A 16,498-nucleotide genomic window follows, 5' to 3' on the forward strand; every position below is an offset into this window, starting at 1 on the left:
CCACAGGGGATAAGATCACATTCCACCAGGGCTGTATCTACTTCTATGGCATTTCTCAGAGGAGTCCCTACCAGGGACTTCCTGGAAGCTGCTACCTGGAGCTCTGTACATAACTTCACCATGCATTACCACCTGCCTATCTTTTCTAAATCCAGAGCTGGATTTGCCACAGCAGTCTTGCAGGGCTTAATAGCTGGCCCTAATGCTCTTTAACTACCTCCTCCCTTCCTTAGCTTTGGGAATCAACCCAAATGTGATGATTGCAACAGTGAAACATGAAGAACATAGTACAGTTGTGTACACTTAACATAAATGTAGATGTTCGAGTGTATTCACTGTTGCAGTCCTGGTTACCCTCCCTCCAGCCCCCTAACCTCTCTTATCTCTACCTTTCCTTCTTGTTTGGTATACATATATTTTTTCATGTGTATTTGCTTTTTGATAGGGGTGTACCATACCATATAATTGCTTCCTGTTGTGGGGGCACCTGACATTTGGGGGGGCAAGAAAAACTGATGTAATGGCGTCGGCTGCATGTTTTATACCCCTGTCCACCTATTGTCATGGAAGAAGCGACAGCAGCCGAGACAGAAATCTGAAGACTCTGGTATTCAGGCCGGCTGAGGGCTACCTGCAGGCAGATAACCCAAATGTGATGACTACATCAGTGAATACACTCTAACATTTACGGTAAGTGTACACAACTGTACTTTATTCCTCAAGGAGTGGTGGAGTTTTAAGTCCACTTCTGTCCTGCCTGTGAAGAAAATTGAGTTGTGTGAACCATTTTCTGCTTCTGGTCTAGGCTATGATTTTTTTCTGTATTTCTAAGTGTAGTTGTATCTGGTGCCTATTTGGTGTGCCCTTGACATACTTGGTCTCCAGGGCCCTGGGTCTTTGATCCTTTCTTTTTAGCCATAGAGTCTTGACTGTTTGGCTTGATGTTGTTTAGTACCCAGTCTTCTTGCTAGTCACAATGTGGCTATTTGGCTCCTTTTCCGCCACTTGATTTTACTATGTTTAAATCAGCCCGACTGTGGGACTTGTTAAGGAAAATCCTGCATGTTAGATGCAGTTGGATTGCCCACAATTTTATTTTAATCTTTTAGGTTAACATTTTTCCAAAATGTTCTGTTTGAGAATTCTACTGCACTCTGATCAAGAATTTGCCAGGATCTACTAGTGTAATTGGCTTTTTTATTCTTAGTTTCACTTGTTGGTCTCTGAGGAGCACAGCTGCCTCAATTGGGTTTGGAAAGCTCACACACTGACATTAGGAGCCATTTTGGATTGTGTGTTAGATACAGCAGACATGTTCTTGCTGTATCATTTGATATATGAAGATGGACCACTCATTCACTTAGGATTAGGAATTCTTTCCCATTCTGAGTAGGGATGCTTCCAGTTGGTCTGTTGAAGTATCTGTAAGTAAGGTAGGAATATACTTGTATATCACCTGTTAGCACTGAGGGGCTGTCAAATGTTCACTGATATTTTTAATTTGCATGAGGCTGCTTGCTGGTAGAAGGGGGCAAATTTGTGGGTGAAGGTGATCAGTAACACTTATGCAGTAAGTTGTGATGCCACAGTCTGCATTTTCACAGATGTGCATCCATCCCTGTGCATGGAAATTCCTGGACAAAATATGCTGAAAGCTGATTTTTGGGATAACCAGGGGTTCCATCAAAGAAAATCGTCTTTATAGCTCAGCTGGTAAGGCAAAATTGTATCTTTCATTCACTTCAATTGCTTTCCAGGGGTTTATCCAGTTTTGTTTGTTTTAAAATTAATTTCTATTGCTTTCTTTGTCATTGTCTTCATTAAGAACAGCAGTCACTTTTCCAGGTTTTGCATGCAAACTCTACAAGATTTGCAAGCATACCTCTCAACCTCTTTGCGCAAGAAATTTGGACAAAGCCTAAAATAATGGGGGTACAAAGGCCCAAAAATAGGGACAAATTTTAATCATTGCACTTAAACTTAGTACTAGAATAACAGGAGTCGTGTTAGCATGCATTTTCTGAAAGATCTCAAATGTATGTCATTATTTAGTTACTTCAATCCTCAGTGATTTGTCAGAAAATTATAGATTTTGTGAGGAACAGACCAAAATATGAAGTGAAAATCTGGATGGTTGAGAAGTATGTTTGCATGGTTACAGGTTATTTTCTTAGCAACCATTTGTATGAATATCTTAAAAACTGGGTTCAACATGTCAAATTCTTTGAGGCAGTGAGGACAGTTCAAAAGCTTCAAGAGAAAAGCACACAGGGGCAGAAATTCAGAAATAATATATATAATAAAGTTATTGGCATCTGATTTTTCAGGTTTGTCTGCCATAGATTTACATGCTACAGCTTTCTCTCTCTTTTTCTTTCAGACAGTTGTGAAGTTCCTGCTCTTCTATGCTGGAGACTTGGCCAATGTTTTCTTTGTTGTAACAGTTGGCACTGGGATTTACTGGCTTATATTTTTTAAAGTAAGTGAATGTTGTATTTATTTAGCATTCATTGTTTGTAATTTTGTCTTAAAAATTACCAGAGCACCTCAGAAATAATAACAACTTAAAAATAAACAAGAATATATATGAACATGTATATGTTATAAAAATGAAGGATGTGAGAAATGGCCTTTATTAAACACAGCATGAGATCCAGGGATTTTAAAAAGTATTTGTTTTTTGCACTGTAAAAAGTTCCTCAAAACATCAGGGGAAGGAGATTAGGAATCCTAGTCAGAAAAAGAGTAATGTTTTGCAGTCCTATCCCACCTTCATTCTTATTGATGGGATCGGAGCCGATCCTCTGCTCCGACTCGGCCTTTTTACAAGCTGAAAGTCTTCTAGTTGGCTTGTGGCTAGGTATCCCATGGTGCACCAGTACAATCCCCAGATCTCGTTTGCCGCGTCGATGAGTTTGGATGTGCTGCTTCTTGGCCGTGGCTAAGTCTTGCAAATTTGTTCAAAATCTTTGGATAAATCTTTTTTACATTTGATAGCGTTCTATAGCATTATATAGTTATAGTTAGTGTAGGGTTGCCACCTTTCAAATGCCCAAAGTGGGACATATTTTGTAGAAATGTCAGATTTTGCAGGACAAAACATACCCATGGCCAGTACAAAGGACAGAACTTCACTTTTTTTGCCAAAATAAAAGCTTATTCTTGTAGCATTTGAGCTGCTTATGCTATTTCTTATAACATTTAGGGGTTACAGATAAAAAAAAACTGTTTTATGCAACTATTTAAGAAAACTTAAGGACTACCTTTGTCCTGAAATCTCAGGACATTTGCCATTTTTTCATTTTTTTTCACAGGACGCAACTGCCAAAAGAGGGACTCTCCCTCGCAAAGTGGGACAGGTGGTAACCCTAAGTTAGTGTAGTCTTGCAGTTAGAATAGTTAGCGTTTATTAGTGCGCCATTGTGTGCAATTTCTTTAAGTACAGTTGGTCTTTATAGTACTTGGTATCGTGTGTGCCAATTCTCTTTTGGTTTATGTTACTGTTCATATTTTGATATTAGTAGTTGTAGGCGCCGTTTGCACTTAGGCTGTGTGTGCTTGTTAAATAGCTATAAGTAATAACTTTTTTCAGAGCCTTCTGCTTGCTGATATTGCCAGTTATTAGTGTTGCAGACAGAACGAGGTTCTGTTGACCTTGTTTTTTGTATTTTCCACAGTTTAGACTGTATTCCTGTTTTGTGTGTGTGCGAGTCTCTCTACTTTTCTGTACCCCCTAAGTCCGTTTTAGTTAGAGGACCTAGTTTTCCTTTTTTTCTTACTCTGGCTAGGCCTGTTTAAGTTAGAGGACCCTAGTCCTCAAGGTGTTTCTTTGCCTGTTCCTGTAGGGCTAGGCCCGTTTTAGTTAGAGGACCTAGTTGTCCCACTTTCTCCCTGTGTGTGTGTGTTTGTGTGTGTGTGTGTGTGTGTGTGTGTGTGTGCGTGTGTGCGACTTCATCTTCTGTGAGATGTCTAAGGAAAGTAAGGACCATAAACCATATGGCTTTAAAAAATGCATAAAATGCTCACAGAAGATGTCCATAACGGATGGCCACAGTAACTGCGTTTACTGTCTTGGGGCCATCCAGTTACAGGAAACTTGCTTATTTTGCCACTCTTTTAGTGCTAGGTTGTTGCAAGAACGAAAAAATAAGCTCATTCTGAAAGGTCTCCTAAAACCTTCTTTTGTGGAAGATCTGGCTAGCTTTTCCTCCTCTGCTAGATCTCAGGGATCTAAAAAGGAAAAGTCCAAGTCCTCTAAGAGGCCCTCCCCGGCACCAGCTGATGTCTCGGAGCTGTCTCTTAAAATTACTAAGCCTGACAAATTTACTGTCTCATCGGCCCCACTGAGTTCGGAGCCGATCGAGAGTTGTACTACTGTGATTACAGGGTCGGTGCCAAGTAGTTCAGAGCCAACCACTGAGAGTACTCAACGGAGCCGGTCTATGGACCCTTTACCGGTCTCCCCTACATTAAAGTCACCAATATTGCAGCAATCCCGTTCTCCTACTCTGTCCTCCAGGTCTTCCAGGAGTTTATCGGAAGAAGATGTGGAGAGGGTAGTTCTGAGACTTCTGAAGTCATCTGCCTTACCTAAATTGTTGTTGGCTCCGACCCAGTTGGTTCCGGGGCCACTTGATTCCGTCCCCCCTTCGGTGATTCTTCCTCTAAGCCTTGCTGGTCTTTTGGAGCCAGAGTGTTTGGTACCGCTGGTGGAACCCTCGGTTCCAGCTCCCCCTGAGGTTGTTTCGGAGCAGAGTTCCACTTTTGGTGCCGTCTCTGGTGTCTAGGAGCTGAATCTCCTCGGTTGGCCCTGATAGAGATGCCTGGAACTGAACCTCTTTGGTTCCGAGCCTCCCTCTCGGCATGTCAGCGAGGGTGAGCTCAGATCCTACGTCTATCTCGGAGCTAATGGCTCTGGAACCGATGGCATCCTCAGTCTCCTCGGAGCCAAGGAGGTCTTCGGAGCCGGAGAGGTCGGCATTCGAGATAATGTGTGTGCTGTCCGATCATCAGCTCCTACCAGGGGTAGTGACACCCCCCCCCAGGGCACCTACTTCTGTATAAGCTCCTACTCTCTCCCTGGACAGCAGAGACCCACAGCCTCAGGAGTCACCGGCTGGTGGCCCCCAGTCTTCCGAGACCTCCACGGAAAAGAACATACAAGAGGAAGCATGTAGACTCCCAGGATGAGTCTCTTAACTCGGACACTGACCTCGAGGTGTCAGAAGGGTCCCCCATGTCATCCTCTGATGATGTCTCCTTCGTAGACATCCTGGAAATCCTTAAGCAGAGGTGTGGCTGGCTCACTGGTCACCCCTTATGATGTGGAGTCAGTGTACCTGAAGGCTTTCGGGTCTCAACCTTCAGCCTTTTGGGTGTCTCCACCCTTTGATGAACTGATGGAGCTAGTTAGTTGGAAGGTGTGGGATACTCCTGATGCCGTGGTGCCAGTCCCCAGGAGACCAAATACGTTTCTTTCTGCACCCAGAGAAAAGGAATTTTTATCTAAAGGTGTTCCCGTAGATGTCATGGTGGTGACGGCGGCCACTAAGAAGGAGCTAGCGGAAACTACTTCTGTTCATCTGCCGAATAAGGAGTCTCGAACGATGGCCATATATGGGAAGTGTATCTTCTCTTCAGCGGCATTTACTCTTAGATAGCTGAACTACCTTACACACTTCACAAGGCTTCAGAGAGCTCTCCTTAAGGAGCTAGGAAATTCTCTACAAGGTACATGTGCTGAGGGAGACCCTGACTAGGTGTCTGCCAGTTGTCCACCTTGAACTCTCGTGTCAACTCGTCCATAAGGCTTATCTCGTATGCAGTCAATGGAGTGAGTAGAGAAGCAGGTTCAGGAATTTTCCTAAGATGTCATTCCTGGATGCGTTTGTGTAATTTTGTGGAACCGTTCATCTACATTTACCAACGCCCCCTTCGACTGTTCTTCATTGTTTGGACCCAAGGTAAAGGACACACCCGGTGCAAGCAAAAAGGAAAAACACTCTCTGCCGTGGGAGTATGTTTTACTGTCCCCTCTAGACCGTACCCTAAGGGTCAGAGGGGTGGTAAAATGTGGTTCAAGAAGTCCCAGAGGTTTTTCCAAGGTGCACAGGATGGTGACTCCTACAGAGGCAGAGGAGGAGGATGAAATGGTAGACGTCACCCTAGAGGCAGGGGCGGACCGCAAAACCAGGGAGGCCGCGATTCATTTCAGGGTTGGCCTTACCAGCGCTCCTGATGTGGGGCCCGACTGTGCTTCTCTGGAGCCGGTTGGGGGTCGCATTTCTTTGTATCCAGAAGCCTGGCTAAGTATCACTCAAGACAAGTGGGTACAATGAATTACCAGAGGTTATGTCATACCCTTTTCTCTTCCACCCTATGTTCCCAAGAGGTTCCTGGATGTTCCACCCAATCACAGGGATCAGGCAACTGTGGAGGTCAAAATGTTTCTGGCAAAAAGAGTAATCCAAACCGTCCCAGCAGACCAAATAGGATCTGGAACTTACTCCAGATTATTTTTAGTGCCGAAACGTACAGGGGACTGGAGACCCATCTTGGACCTCAGCAGATTGAACAAATCAGTAAAGGACAAGTTCCGGATGGTGACACTGCAGTCTATACTCCCATTATTAGGGAAAGACACTTGGATGTGCTCAATAGACTTCCAAGACACTTACTACCACATAAAAATGGACAGGGCATAGAGTCATCTACGCTTCTGGCTGGGAGCCAGTCACTGCCAGTTTCATGCTCTGCCCTTTGGTCTCACCACAGCCCCCAGGGTGTTCACCAAGTTTATGGCAGTAGTGACAGCTCACCTGAGACATCGAAGATTCCAGGTGTTTCCATATCTGGACAACTGGCTCTTGACCGCCCCCCACCAGGCATCTACTACTTCAGACCAGGTACGCTGTCATTCAACTTTGTACCCAGTTGGGAATTTATATCATCTGGGAAAAATCTGCCTTATTGCTCTCTCAATCTATGATTTTTATAGGTGCAGAGATAGACACAGTAGACATGCTGGCTTGTCTTCCAGTAGAAAGGGCACAGAATCTGGTTCTTCAAATTCAAAGTCTTCTCCCACTATGAAAGGTCAAGGCCAAGACTGTTCTGCAGCTTCTAGGGACTATGGCTTCCACCATACTACTAGTATCGCTAGCCAGACTACACATGAGGGTTCTTCAGTGGATGCTGTCGTCCCAATGGTCCTTTCAGCACCTACCATTATCTCATCACATACTGCTGATAGACTCTTGCAAGAAGGACCTCATTTCGTGGACTCTACCCATTCAGTTTACCACAGGCTCTTCATTTGTTCCTTGCCAACCCATTGCCACTGTGACCACGGATGCCTCACAGAGTGGGGGGGGGGGGCATTATTTAGGCAGTACTGTCCAAGGCACATGGCAAGATCACGAGGCTCATGTGCATATCAGCGTTCTAGAGATGAGGGTGGTGCTCCTGGTGTTGCAAGCACTTCACAACCTTCTGCCCTTGGGGACGATTGCGATACAGTCAGACAACGTCAGTAGTATGGTATATCAACAAACAGGGCGGAACCAAATCATACCCACTCTGTCGAGAGGCCATTTCAGTTTGGAAATGGGTGATATCTTCCCAATGTTTTCTGGTACCAGCGCACATTCCAGGGACAACCAATGTGATAGCTGACAAGCTCAGCCGGTGGTCTCTTAAACAGGAAATATCGAGCAAATTTTCCACAGATGGGGACAGTCTTGCTGCGATCTCTTTGCCAGCCCGATCAATGCCAAATGCAGCAGCTACTTCTCCTCATCCCCCCTCCGGGGGAGTCACCAAGAGACGCACTCGTTCACGATTGGCCGCTGGGTTTCCTGTATGCTTTTCCCCCCTTTCCTCTCATACCCAAGGTTATTCAGAAAGCAAAACAGCTGGGAAGCAAACTGATCTTCATTGCTCCTTACTGACCTCATCAGGCTTTGTTCCCTTTTCTCAGGCCTCTTCTCCTAGATGATCCTTTGATTCTGGACCCAGTGCCAGATCTCCTGACGCACATGTCAGGCTCGCTTCATCCTGCTTTACACACCCTCAATTTGACAGCTTGGCTGCTCCAGTTCCATCCCTAGTCAGGCTTCACGACTTCTCACCCTCCGTGACTCGTATCCTAACGTCCTCTCATAAACCCTGAAGTAGGAGACTATATTTCAGTAAATGGAGGAGATTCTGTATCTGGGCTGAGAAAAATAATGTTGACCCTTATACTGCCTCCCTTCCAGTGGTTTTGGAATTCCTATCTGAGCTTTTTCACCGGGGATCTGCGGCTGCCACTATCAGTGTTCAATTGGCAGTGATTTCTAATTTTCATCTAGGCATACAAGATTCTAATCTGATGTCACATAGGCTGTGCAAAACCTTCCTCAAAGGTGCCACTTTAAGACCCCCATTTCAAGAACCTGTTGCTTCATGGGATTTGAATTTTGTGTTATCCAAATTGACGTCTCCGCCCTTTTAGCCTTCTCATTCATCGCCTTTGAAATTTCTGTCTTGGAAGACTTTGTTTTTGGTGGCTATCACATCTGTCATACGGGTGTCATAGTTACAAGCATTGTCTTTAAAACCCCCTTACCTGATTTTTCACAAAGACAGAGTATCTCTACGTACTAATCCTTCCTTTGTCCCCAAGGTCTGTTCCTATACCAATTTGAATCAATCCATAGAACTTCCGGTGTTCTTCCCAAGTTATTCCAATGCAGCAGAATACAGGTTTCATCAGTTGGATGTCCATAGACAATTACGTTTTTATTTGCACCGGACTAAGGAATTCAGGAAATCAGATCAATTATTTATTTCCTTCTCCGAATCCAGGTCAGGTTTGCCAGTTTCCAAAGTGACCCTGTCAAATTGGATCTCTAGCTGTATAGCTTACATTTACACCTTTAAGGGTAGGCCTTTACCTTTCAAAATCAAGGCTCGTTCTACGAGATCTCAGTCTAGCTCTGCAGCCTTTCAAGCCAGGGTCCCACTTGATAATATCTGTGCAGCAGCAACTTGGGCTACCCCCTCACACATTTATTACTCATTACAAATTGGATCTAATCTCCAGGGTAGAGCATCCTTTGGTTCCTCAGTACTCAGGAGTATTTTTCCTTGAGCCACCCAAGAATAAGGTGCTAGGGACGCTGTCCCATCAGTAAGAATGAAGGTGAGATAGGACTACAGAACATAAAGAAGTTATGTACTCACCATAACGTTCCATGTTTGTAGTCCATCTCACCCTTCATTCTTAAGAACCCACCTTCCTACCCCCATCCTGGAAGTACCTGGAGACAGAAAATTATTCTTATTTCACTGGCGACCTTTTATTATTGGCTTCTTTCTTTGTTTATTTCCATTAGTTAGCAGCAAACAAGATCTGGGGATTGTACTGGTGCACTATGGGATACCTACCTAGCCACGAGCCAACTAGAAGACTTTCAGCTTGTAAAAAGACCGAGTCGGAGACGAGGATCGGCTCCGATCTCATCAGTAAGAATGAAGGGCGAGATGGACTACAAACATGGAACGTTATAGTGAGTACATAACTTCTTTTTATGGCAAATTAAATTGAATGCCACCCAGCATCCTGGGATTTAATGTTAAGGTATCTATCAATAGTGTGTTAATGTTTTTCAGAGAGGCTGTGAAACAAATTTGTTTTAGAAAAAATCTTTTAAGGGCAGTTTTTAAAGATCTGTAAAAGTCCCGTTTTTTTTCTAATATGTAAATGTCTTTTTAGTGCACTTTATTTTTAAATCCGTTTGGGAAGATTTTTTGTGAGATTGATTAATTTTATTCTTTGGTGAATTTGATTTGTTAAGTTGCAATTTGGATTGGGATAAAATAAAAAGTGGCTTGTAATTGGCTTTATTGTATTCTGATGAAGTCTAGTAGTATACGGATGAGAGCGCTTGATTTTGTGAAATAAAACTACTTGCAGTGGCTTGACAACGTTTTTTATTGTTACAAATAAATAAGAGCGAGCTTGGAGCTATGAATACAGTTTGTTCAGAGTAAGTCTGTATTTTTGAATGGATATATTTTCATTTATAGATACTGTTTAGATTAAATGGTGGCTATGCAAGGTACAAGCCTGAGAATGCCTTTTAGTATTATTTAACACTTAACAGAATTTAGAAGGTAATTTGGCAGGCATTTAGATCTTAATGTTTATCTTGTATAATGTTTTTCTGTTTTACTTTTATATATTTATACATGTTTAATACCTACTTGCTGTATGTTTTACGTCTCAGCTGAGTCTGAAAATACTCGCTGCTTTACCCTTGTCAGAAAATGTTTATGAATTTAAAAAAGCTAATAGTCTAAGTATAAGGATGACGACTTGTGTCTTTGCCCCATACATGTTTCAGTACAAGAATGTGATTTTTCTTCTTTTCCTAAAGCTAAGCAATTTTGAGTTTAAAAATTAAATTGTATACTGGATGGGGTATACTAAGTACATTATCTAAACAGTTCTGTGCATTCTCCGTGTCATGTAAGATGTGTATAGAGGTTGCAGGGGGAAAAAATCATGAGTTCCCAAATCCACACCTTTAAAGTAAGCAGGGCAGTTAAAAGAAACAACTGTAGTATAATTTTTTACTGCAAGAATCACTGCCAGATTGTTACTGATTTCCTTGTTATGTTTTAGGTAAATGTTGCTATTGTAAACATATATGAAGTAAACCAAAGTTCTTGCTGTAAAACTGGAAGGTATATATAATTCAGAAAAAAAGTCCAACGTCAAGAAAACTTATTTATTCACAAAGCAAAGCTTTCGGATCTACGCCCTTCTTCAATATTAAAAAACAATTAACATCAAGACATTAGAATTTAAATAGGAGCCAACTCTACCACATGACTACAGCCAGCCAATCATGTGATAGTCGAAACATTATGCATATAAAAAAACTTTCTATTTAAAAAATAAAATATGTATCAATGCTATATATATTGTTACGATCAGAAAAAAAAAATTAACCAGTATAAAATAATTTAAAAACTTTAAAATCTACTATGTTGTAGTTTTACTAAAATAGGTTTCAAGGTTACAGCAGTATTAAGACCAGGTGGAGCATCTGCAGTTTATCTTAGTATCCACTCATACTACTTAATCTCTTATAAATTGTTCAAATCACCTCCCATGGCAGATTTATAAACTACATCTATCACTCAAAATTTAAGCCTATAACTGCTGTCAGTGTTCAAAATATGCTTACTTAGCGCGTTTTTTCATTGTTCCTCCGTATGTCCGACTTATGTTCTATAATATGTTCTTTTAATTTTCATGTGGTTTTACCCACATAAAAGGAAGGCCATTTAATTCAAGTGGCCAAATAGACCACATTAAAGCTAGTACAATTTGCTGTCACCCTAAAATTATTACTCACACTAGTAGTGGGGTGTTGAAAAATTTCACTGCTTTTACCTAATCTATCACCACAACATGTACAATCCATACAATTAAACGTACCAAATCTCATTTCCATTTATGGTATAGACTTGGATTTAAAATCCTTGTAGCTCAATTTAGTCTTCAGGTTTCTCAAATTTCTATATGAGAAATATGGTCTTGAGTCTAAAACAGTCCTAACATCAGGTGAGGCCATTAGAATCAACCAATTCTTAATCTGTTTTACTGAATGAGTTCTAACATTATAAGCTGTAACATATCTAACTTTTTCTATTTTTGATGCATTGTTTGCCATAAGCCTATTCTGTTCATCTGTTGACCTGAAAATAGGTTTAAGTGACATATTCCTCTCCTTTATAGCTTTGTCACTTAACTCTAACACTTGTTCATAATCATATCCACTTGTTAAAAATTCTGTCTTCATATCTTCCAGTTGTGCTAAGAAAACAAATTCATCTGTATTTAACCTGATAGCCCTATTAATTTGTGCTGTCATTATTCCCTGAAAGACATGTGGGGCATGCATACTCCGTCTATGTATATATCTCCCAGCATGTACCTGCTTCTTATGAATACTAGTGTCTAAAACACCATGTCTCAACTCTAATTGCAAATCCAAGAACACAATAGTGCTTTCAGAGTATTCCATCTTAAACTTTAAAAAGGTGGTAGTAGTATTTAAATAATCCACATACTCATGTAATCCATTAGCCGTTCCTTTCCAAATAATAAATCAGTCATCAACAAAACGTTTATGTAGACAAACTTTCTTGTTCAAAACATTAAAATTACTGGATATATATTTAGTTTCCCATTGGTGAAGGACAAGGTTAGCTTAGGTATTCGCTACGGATGTCCCCATTGCTACCCCAGTTAGGTGAAGATAGAAGTCATTGTTGAAAAGAAATACATTCCTAGTTAGAACTACATCCAGTAGGGAACAGATATTTTCCACTTCCCTTGCAGGCATCACAGCCTTGCTAACTAAAAAATCCCTTATGGCTTGTACCCCATAATCATTGGGAATAAAGGTGAATAGTGACATTATGTCCAATGTCACAAACAAATATTCACCTTGATGTAACTCTTTTTCATATAAACTGTCATACCAGTTTCGCAGCTTTACAATGAAGTCTGTTGTATCTTTCAATACATTGGTGCAACCAGATAAAAAACGGCACAATTTTTTCTGCAAGTATATGGAGATAGGTTCGGTCACCCAGCCTTTACCAGACACTACAACAATTATATTTTATATAGAATTTTTTTTTATATGTATAATGTTTGGATTATCACATGATTTGCTGGCTGTGTTTTGAGAGACTGCCTTCCAGACCATCTGCAAATATACAGAGCTGAGTATATATTTTTTTGGTTATAGAGTTTGTTAATCGTTGCTTAGATCTCTGTTGAAACTGTTGTCTCACTGTTCTGAGAGACTAATCTGCAGATATACAGAGCTGAGTATATTTTTCTGGTTTTAGAGTTTGTACTGTTAGTTGTTGCTTAGATCTCTGTTGAAACTGTTTTGTCCCACCACCCCATTTTTGGTTTGCAGTTTAAAAGGGGATCATCAGTCATTCAAAGGGGATCCAATGCCTGTCAGCCTGGGATGACATGCTCGACAAGCCACGATGCTTCGCTAGGGACAGCTTGCACCTGTCACCCTTGGGCTTTCGGATATTGGCAAAGGCTCTTGCTACCCCCATAGTGCCTTTTTTAGGCAAGGCTCAAAAGACAAACCCACCTCCATAGGTATCACAAGGGATAAGAAACTGAGTAATGCTACTCAATGCCAGAAGTCTAAACCTCAAGATGCACGCACTCGAAACTCTCCTTAGCATGGAGAACATCGATATCTGTGCAGTAACAGAAACCTGGGTCAAGGCTCCCGAGAGCACCCCAGCACTACCAGGTTATACCTCATACCATGCTTTTCGGCCCCAAAACTTGGACCGAACCACAAAAGGAGGGGGAGTATCAATATTCGTCAAAGATACCCACACCTCCAGGTTGGTGGCACAGCACGAAGCATCAGAGACTATCCATGTGCAACTAACTGTGGGTAAAACTGCCTTCCAGTTTATAGCCTGCTACAGACCACCCTCCCAAACACAGGAACCCCACTTGGCCTTCCTGAGAATACTGGAAAATATGAAGGTCTCTCCAAACACCATTATATTGGGCGACTTCAACTACCCAAACATAGACTGGGAGCATTACTCTAGCTCCAACACCCTAGCCCAAAGGTTCCTAGAATTTATAAACTCAAATGCTATGCAACAACTTGTTACCACTCCCACAAGAGGGGAAAACATACTGGACCTGATCATCACCAACATGGGGACACTATGCTCCAGACCAGAAGTGTTTCCCTCACTGGTAAGATCAGACCATGAACTAATCTCACTGGATATTCACATCCCGACCCCACCCCCTGCCCAGAAAACCACAGTGAAAAACTTCTCTAAAGCAAATTTCACACGCCTCAAAACCGAGGCGAAATCCTTCAAAGCCCCCGGGCCTGTGGAAAATATGGCCCAGACCGCAGAATCCTTTATAAACGCATTCTATGAACACCTTCAGGAATGCATGGATCATGCAATCCCAAATAAAACCAAGACCCAATCCTCCAAAGGCAGACGTCCTGTCTGGTGGACCCCAGCCATAAACAAACTATACAATAGAAGGAGGAAGCTACTACATGATAGAGCAAAATCCCAAAAAGGGAAGGCATCTCTGATCAGTATTAGCAAAAAACTACGGGCACTCACAAAATCGTCTTAGGCCAGCTTCGAGAGAAAAATTGCACAGGACACTAAGGATAATCACAAGGCTTTCTTTAGTTATGTTAGGAACCTGGATAGGAATTCCCAGATATGCTCAGAATTAGTCCAAAATGGCAAAAAATACACCGAGCCCACAGACATTGCCAACATCCTAGCTGACAGGTTCAGTGCAGACTTCTCCCCCCTCTCCCCACCAAAAGGGCAAATATCTATCCCAACAGAGTGCTGCCCCCCTGACATCTCAGATGCTCAGGTAAGAGCCGCCCTCTCCAAAGCAAAAAAACACAGCATCAATGGGACCAGATGGTGTCCCGGGCTGCGTCCTACATGAACTCCAAGAAGAGCTAAACCCAAACATAAAACTACTGTTCAGTCTTAGCCTTACTACAGGATATGTACCCAAAGAGTGGCGTACAGCAACAGTGGTCCCTCTCCACAAAGGTGGTGCCTCAACGGATCCTGGAAACTATCGCCCCATAAGCCTGACTAGCTTGGTCTGCAAAGCTATGGAAAGGATCATCATGGACCTCATAAATAAAGATATTGGGGACCTACAGACACTGGATCCTACCCAGTTTGGCTTTGTTAAGGGCAGATCCTGCCTCTTAAACCTGGTCGATTTCTTTGAAACAGTCACCAAGGCCATTGACGAGGGGAAGGTGGTTCACACAGCCTACCTGAACCTCGCAAAAGCCTTCGATACAATACCCCACTCGGGCATTATAGATAAGCTCACCAGCTTAAATATAAACCCCTATGTCACTAGATGGGTTGCAAACTGGCTCAAGGACAGAACCCACATGGTTAGAATTACTGGAGCCATGTCAGACTCCAAACCAGTTACAAGTGGCGTCCCACAAGGCTCAGTCCTGGGACCTCTCTTGTTCGGTATATATTTCTCAGCGGTACAGGCCAACACGGAAGGACTGTGGCTGACCAAGTTCGCAGATGACTGCAAACTGGGCGCCATAATCAACTCTCCAGCCGACACAAGCATCCTCCAAAAGGGCCTCATAGAAACAGACAACTGGTGCCAGAGCCATGGCCTCAAGCTAAACGCCAAAAGTGTATAGTCATCCCTTTGGCAAAACAAAGTGCCCACAAATTACCACATAGGTGGTAATCCATTAAGTACAGAAGAAGTCATTAGGGACCTGGGGACCCAAGTTGATAGCAATCTCTCATTTGACAACCACGTGGCCAAAGTGGTTAGAAAAACATTTTATATAGCCCACCTAATCATGAAAGGATTCACATCTAGATCAGGGGAGGTCATCATACCTCTTTACTCATCCCTCATCAGGCCCATAATTGAGTACAATGCCCCTTTTGGGATGTACCTTACCAGACACCTGCAGCAACTGGAAAGACCCCAAAAGTACCTCACCAAGAGGATCAAAGGGCTCAAACAGATGCCATATGCTGCCCGGTTAAAGAAACTCCAGCTCTACTCAGTGGCATACCACCTGATCAGAGGCGATCTGTGCCTGACGTATAAAGCCATGTCCAACCCGGAATTAATGGACATGCTGCACCTCAGAAAATCCAAATCCCATCGAGCTATGCGCACGAGAGACTTGAACCTCAGCACTGAAATAAATAGGACATGCTGGAGGGACAGATTCATAACCCAGAGGCTCCCTCCACTCTGGAATAAAATCCCAGTACAGGTTAGGCAGAGTCCCACATTGACTCTCTTCAAGAGGAATCTTGATGAGTGGATGGGAGATCGTAGCTTTACCCCGGCTATCACTTCTGTGTCACAGTTAGACAGAGGCACAGTATACTAACCTCAAAAAAAGGCATAGCAAAATTAATTTAAAATGGGTGGCGAAAGCCAAACACACTCTGGCTAGGCTTATAAATGCCCTAGGGCAGATAGTCTAGTATGAACCTATGAACCTATAAATTTGGTGGCTTTTGCAGTTGCCCGCCCCACTATAGATTTGATCTGGGACATTCCCCCAGTCCCATCTCTTTACCACATTCTACCTAATAAACTCTCTGTGCACTTGCTTTTAGTCCTTTTAATTTAATTGCATTTTTTAAACTGTGTTTTGTCTAATATTGCTACATACTTGTGTGCTAGCTTGCACTGCATGTGAATTGGTTTTACTACTGTTTTTGCTACTTTTCTGTAAAAAAAAAAAAAAAAAAACTGTAAGCCTGTTTCCTACCTTTTCTGTAACTAGTGTTCCAGATACAGATTTGCTGTATCCAGCACTGTATGTAAGCTTCTGAGCCCCCCAAGCCTTTCTGTGTTGGAGAGAAGCCTTCT

The 16,498-nt window shown here is 42.4% G+C and overlaps 1 protein-coding gene across 1 annotated transcript in view; it reads left to right on the plus strand.

Moving 5' to 3' along the window:
* The window catches only part of TMEM67 (transmembrane protein 67), a 4,866,727-nt gene that overhangs the window by 3,168,089 nt on the left and 1,682,140 nt on the right, over window positions 1-16,498 (plus strand). Inside the window, exon 15 of the mRNA XM_044066290.1 lies at window positions 2,381-2,479. Coding sequence (XP_043922225.1) covers window positions 2,381-2,479 — 99 coding nt within the window. The remainder of the gene's footprint in view (window positions 1-2,380; window positions 2,480-16,498) is intronic.

This window comes from Protopterus annectens, chromosome 3.part1 (genome assembly GCF_019279795.1).
Source record: "Protopterus annectens isolate FY-2018-M chromosome 3.part1, PAN1.0, whole genome shotgun sequence".
Lineage (NCBI taxonomy): Eukaryota > Metazoa > Chordata > Ceratodontiformes > Protopteridae > Protopterus > Protopterus annectens.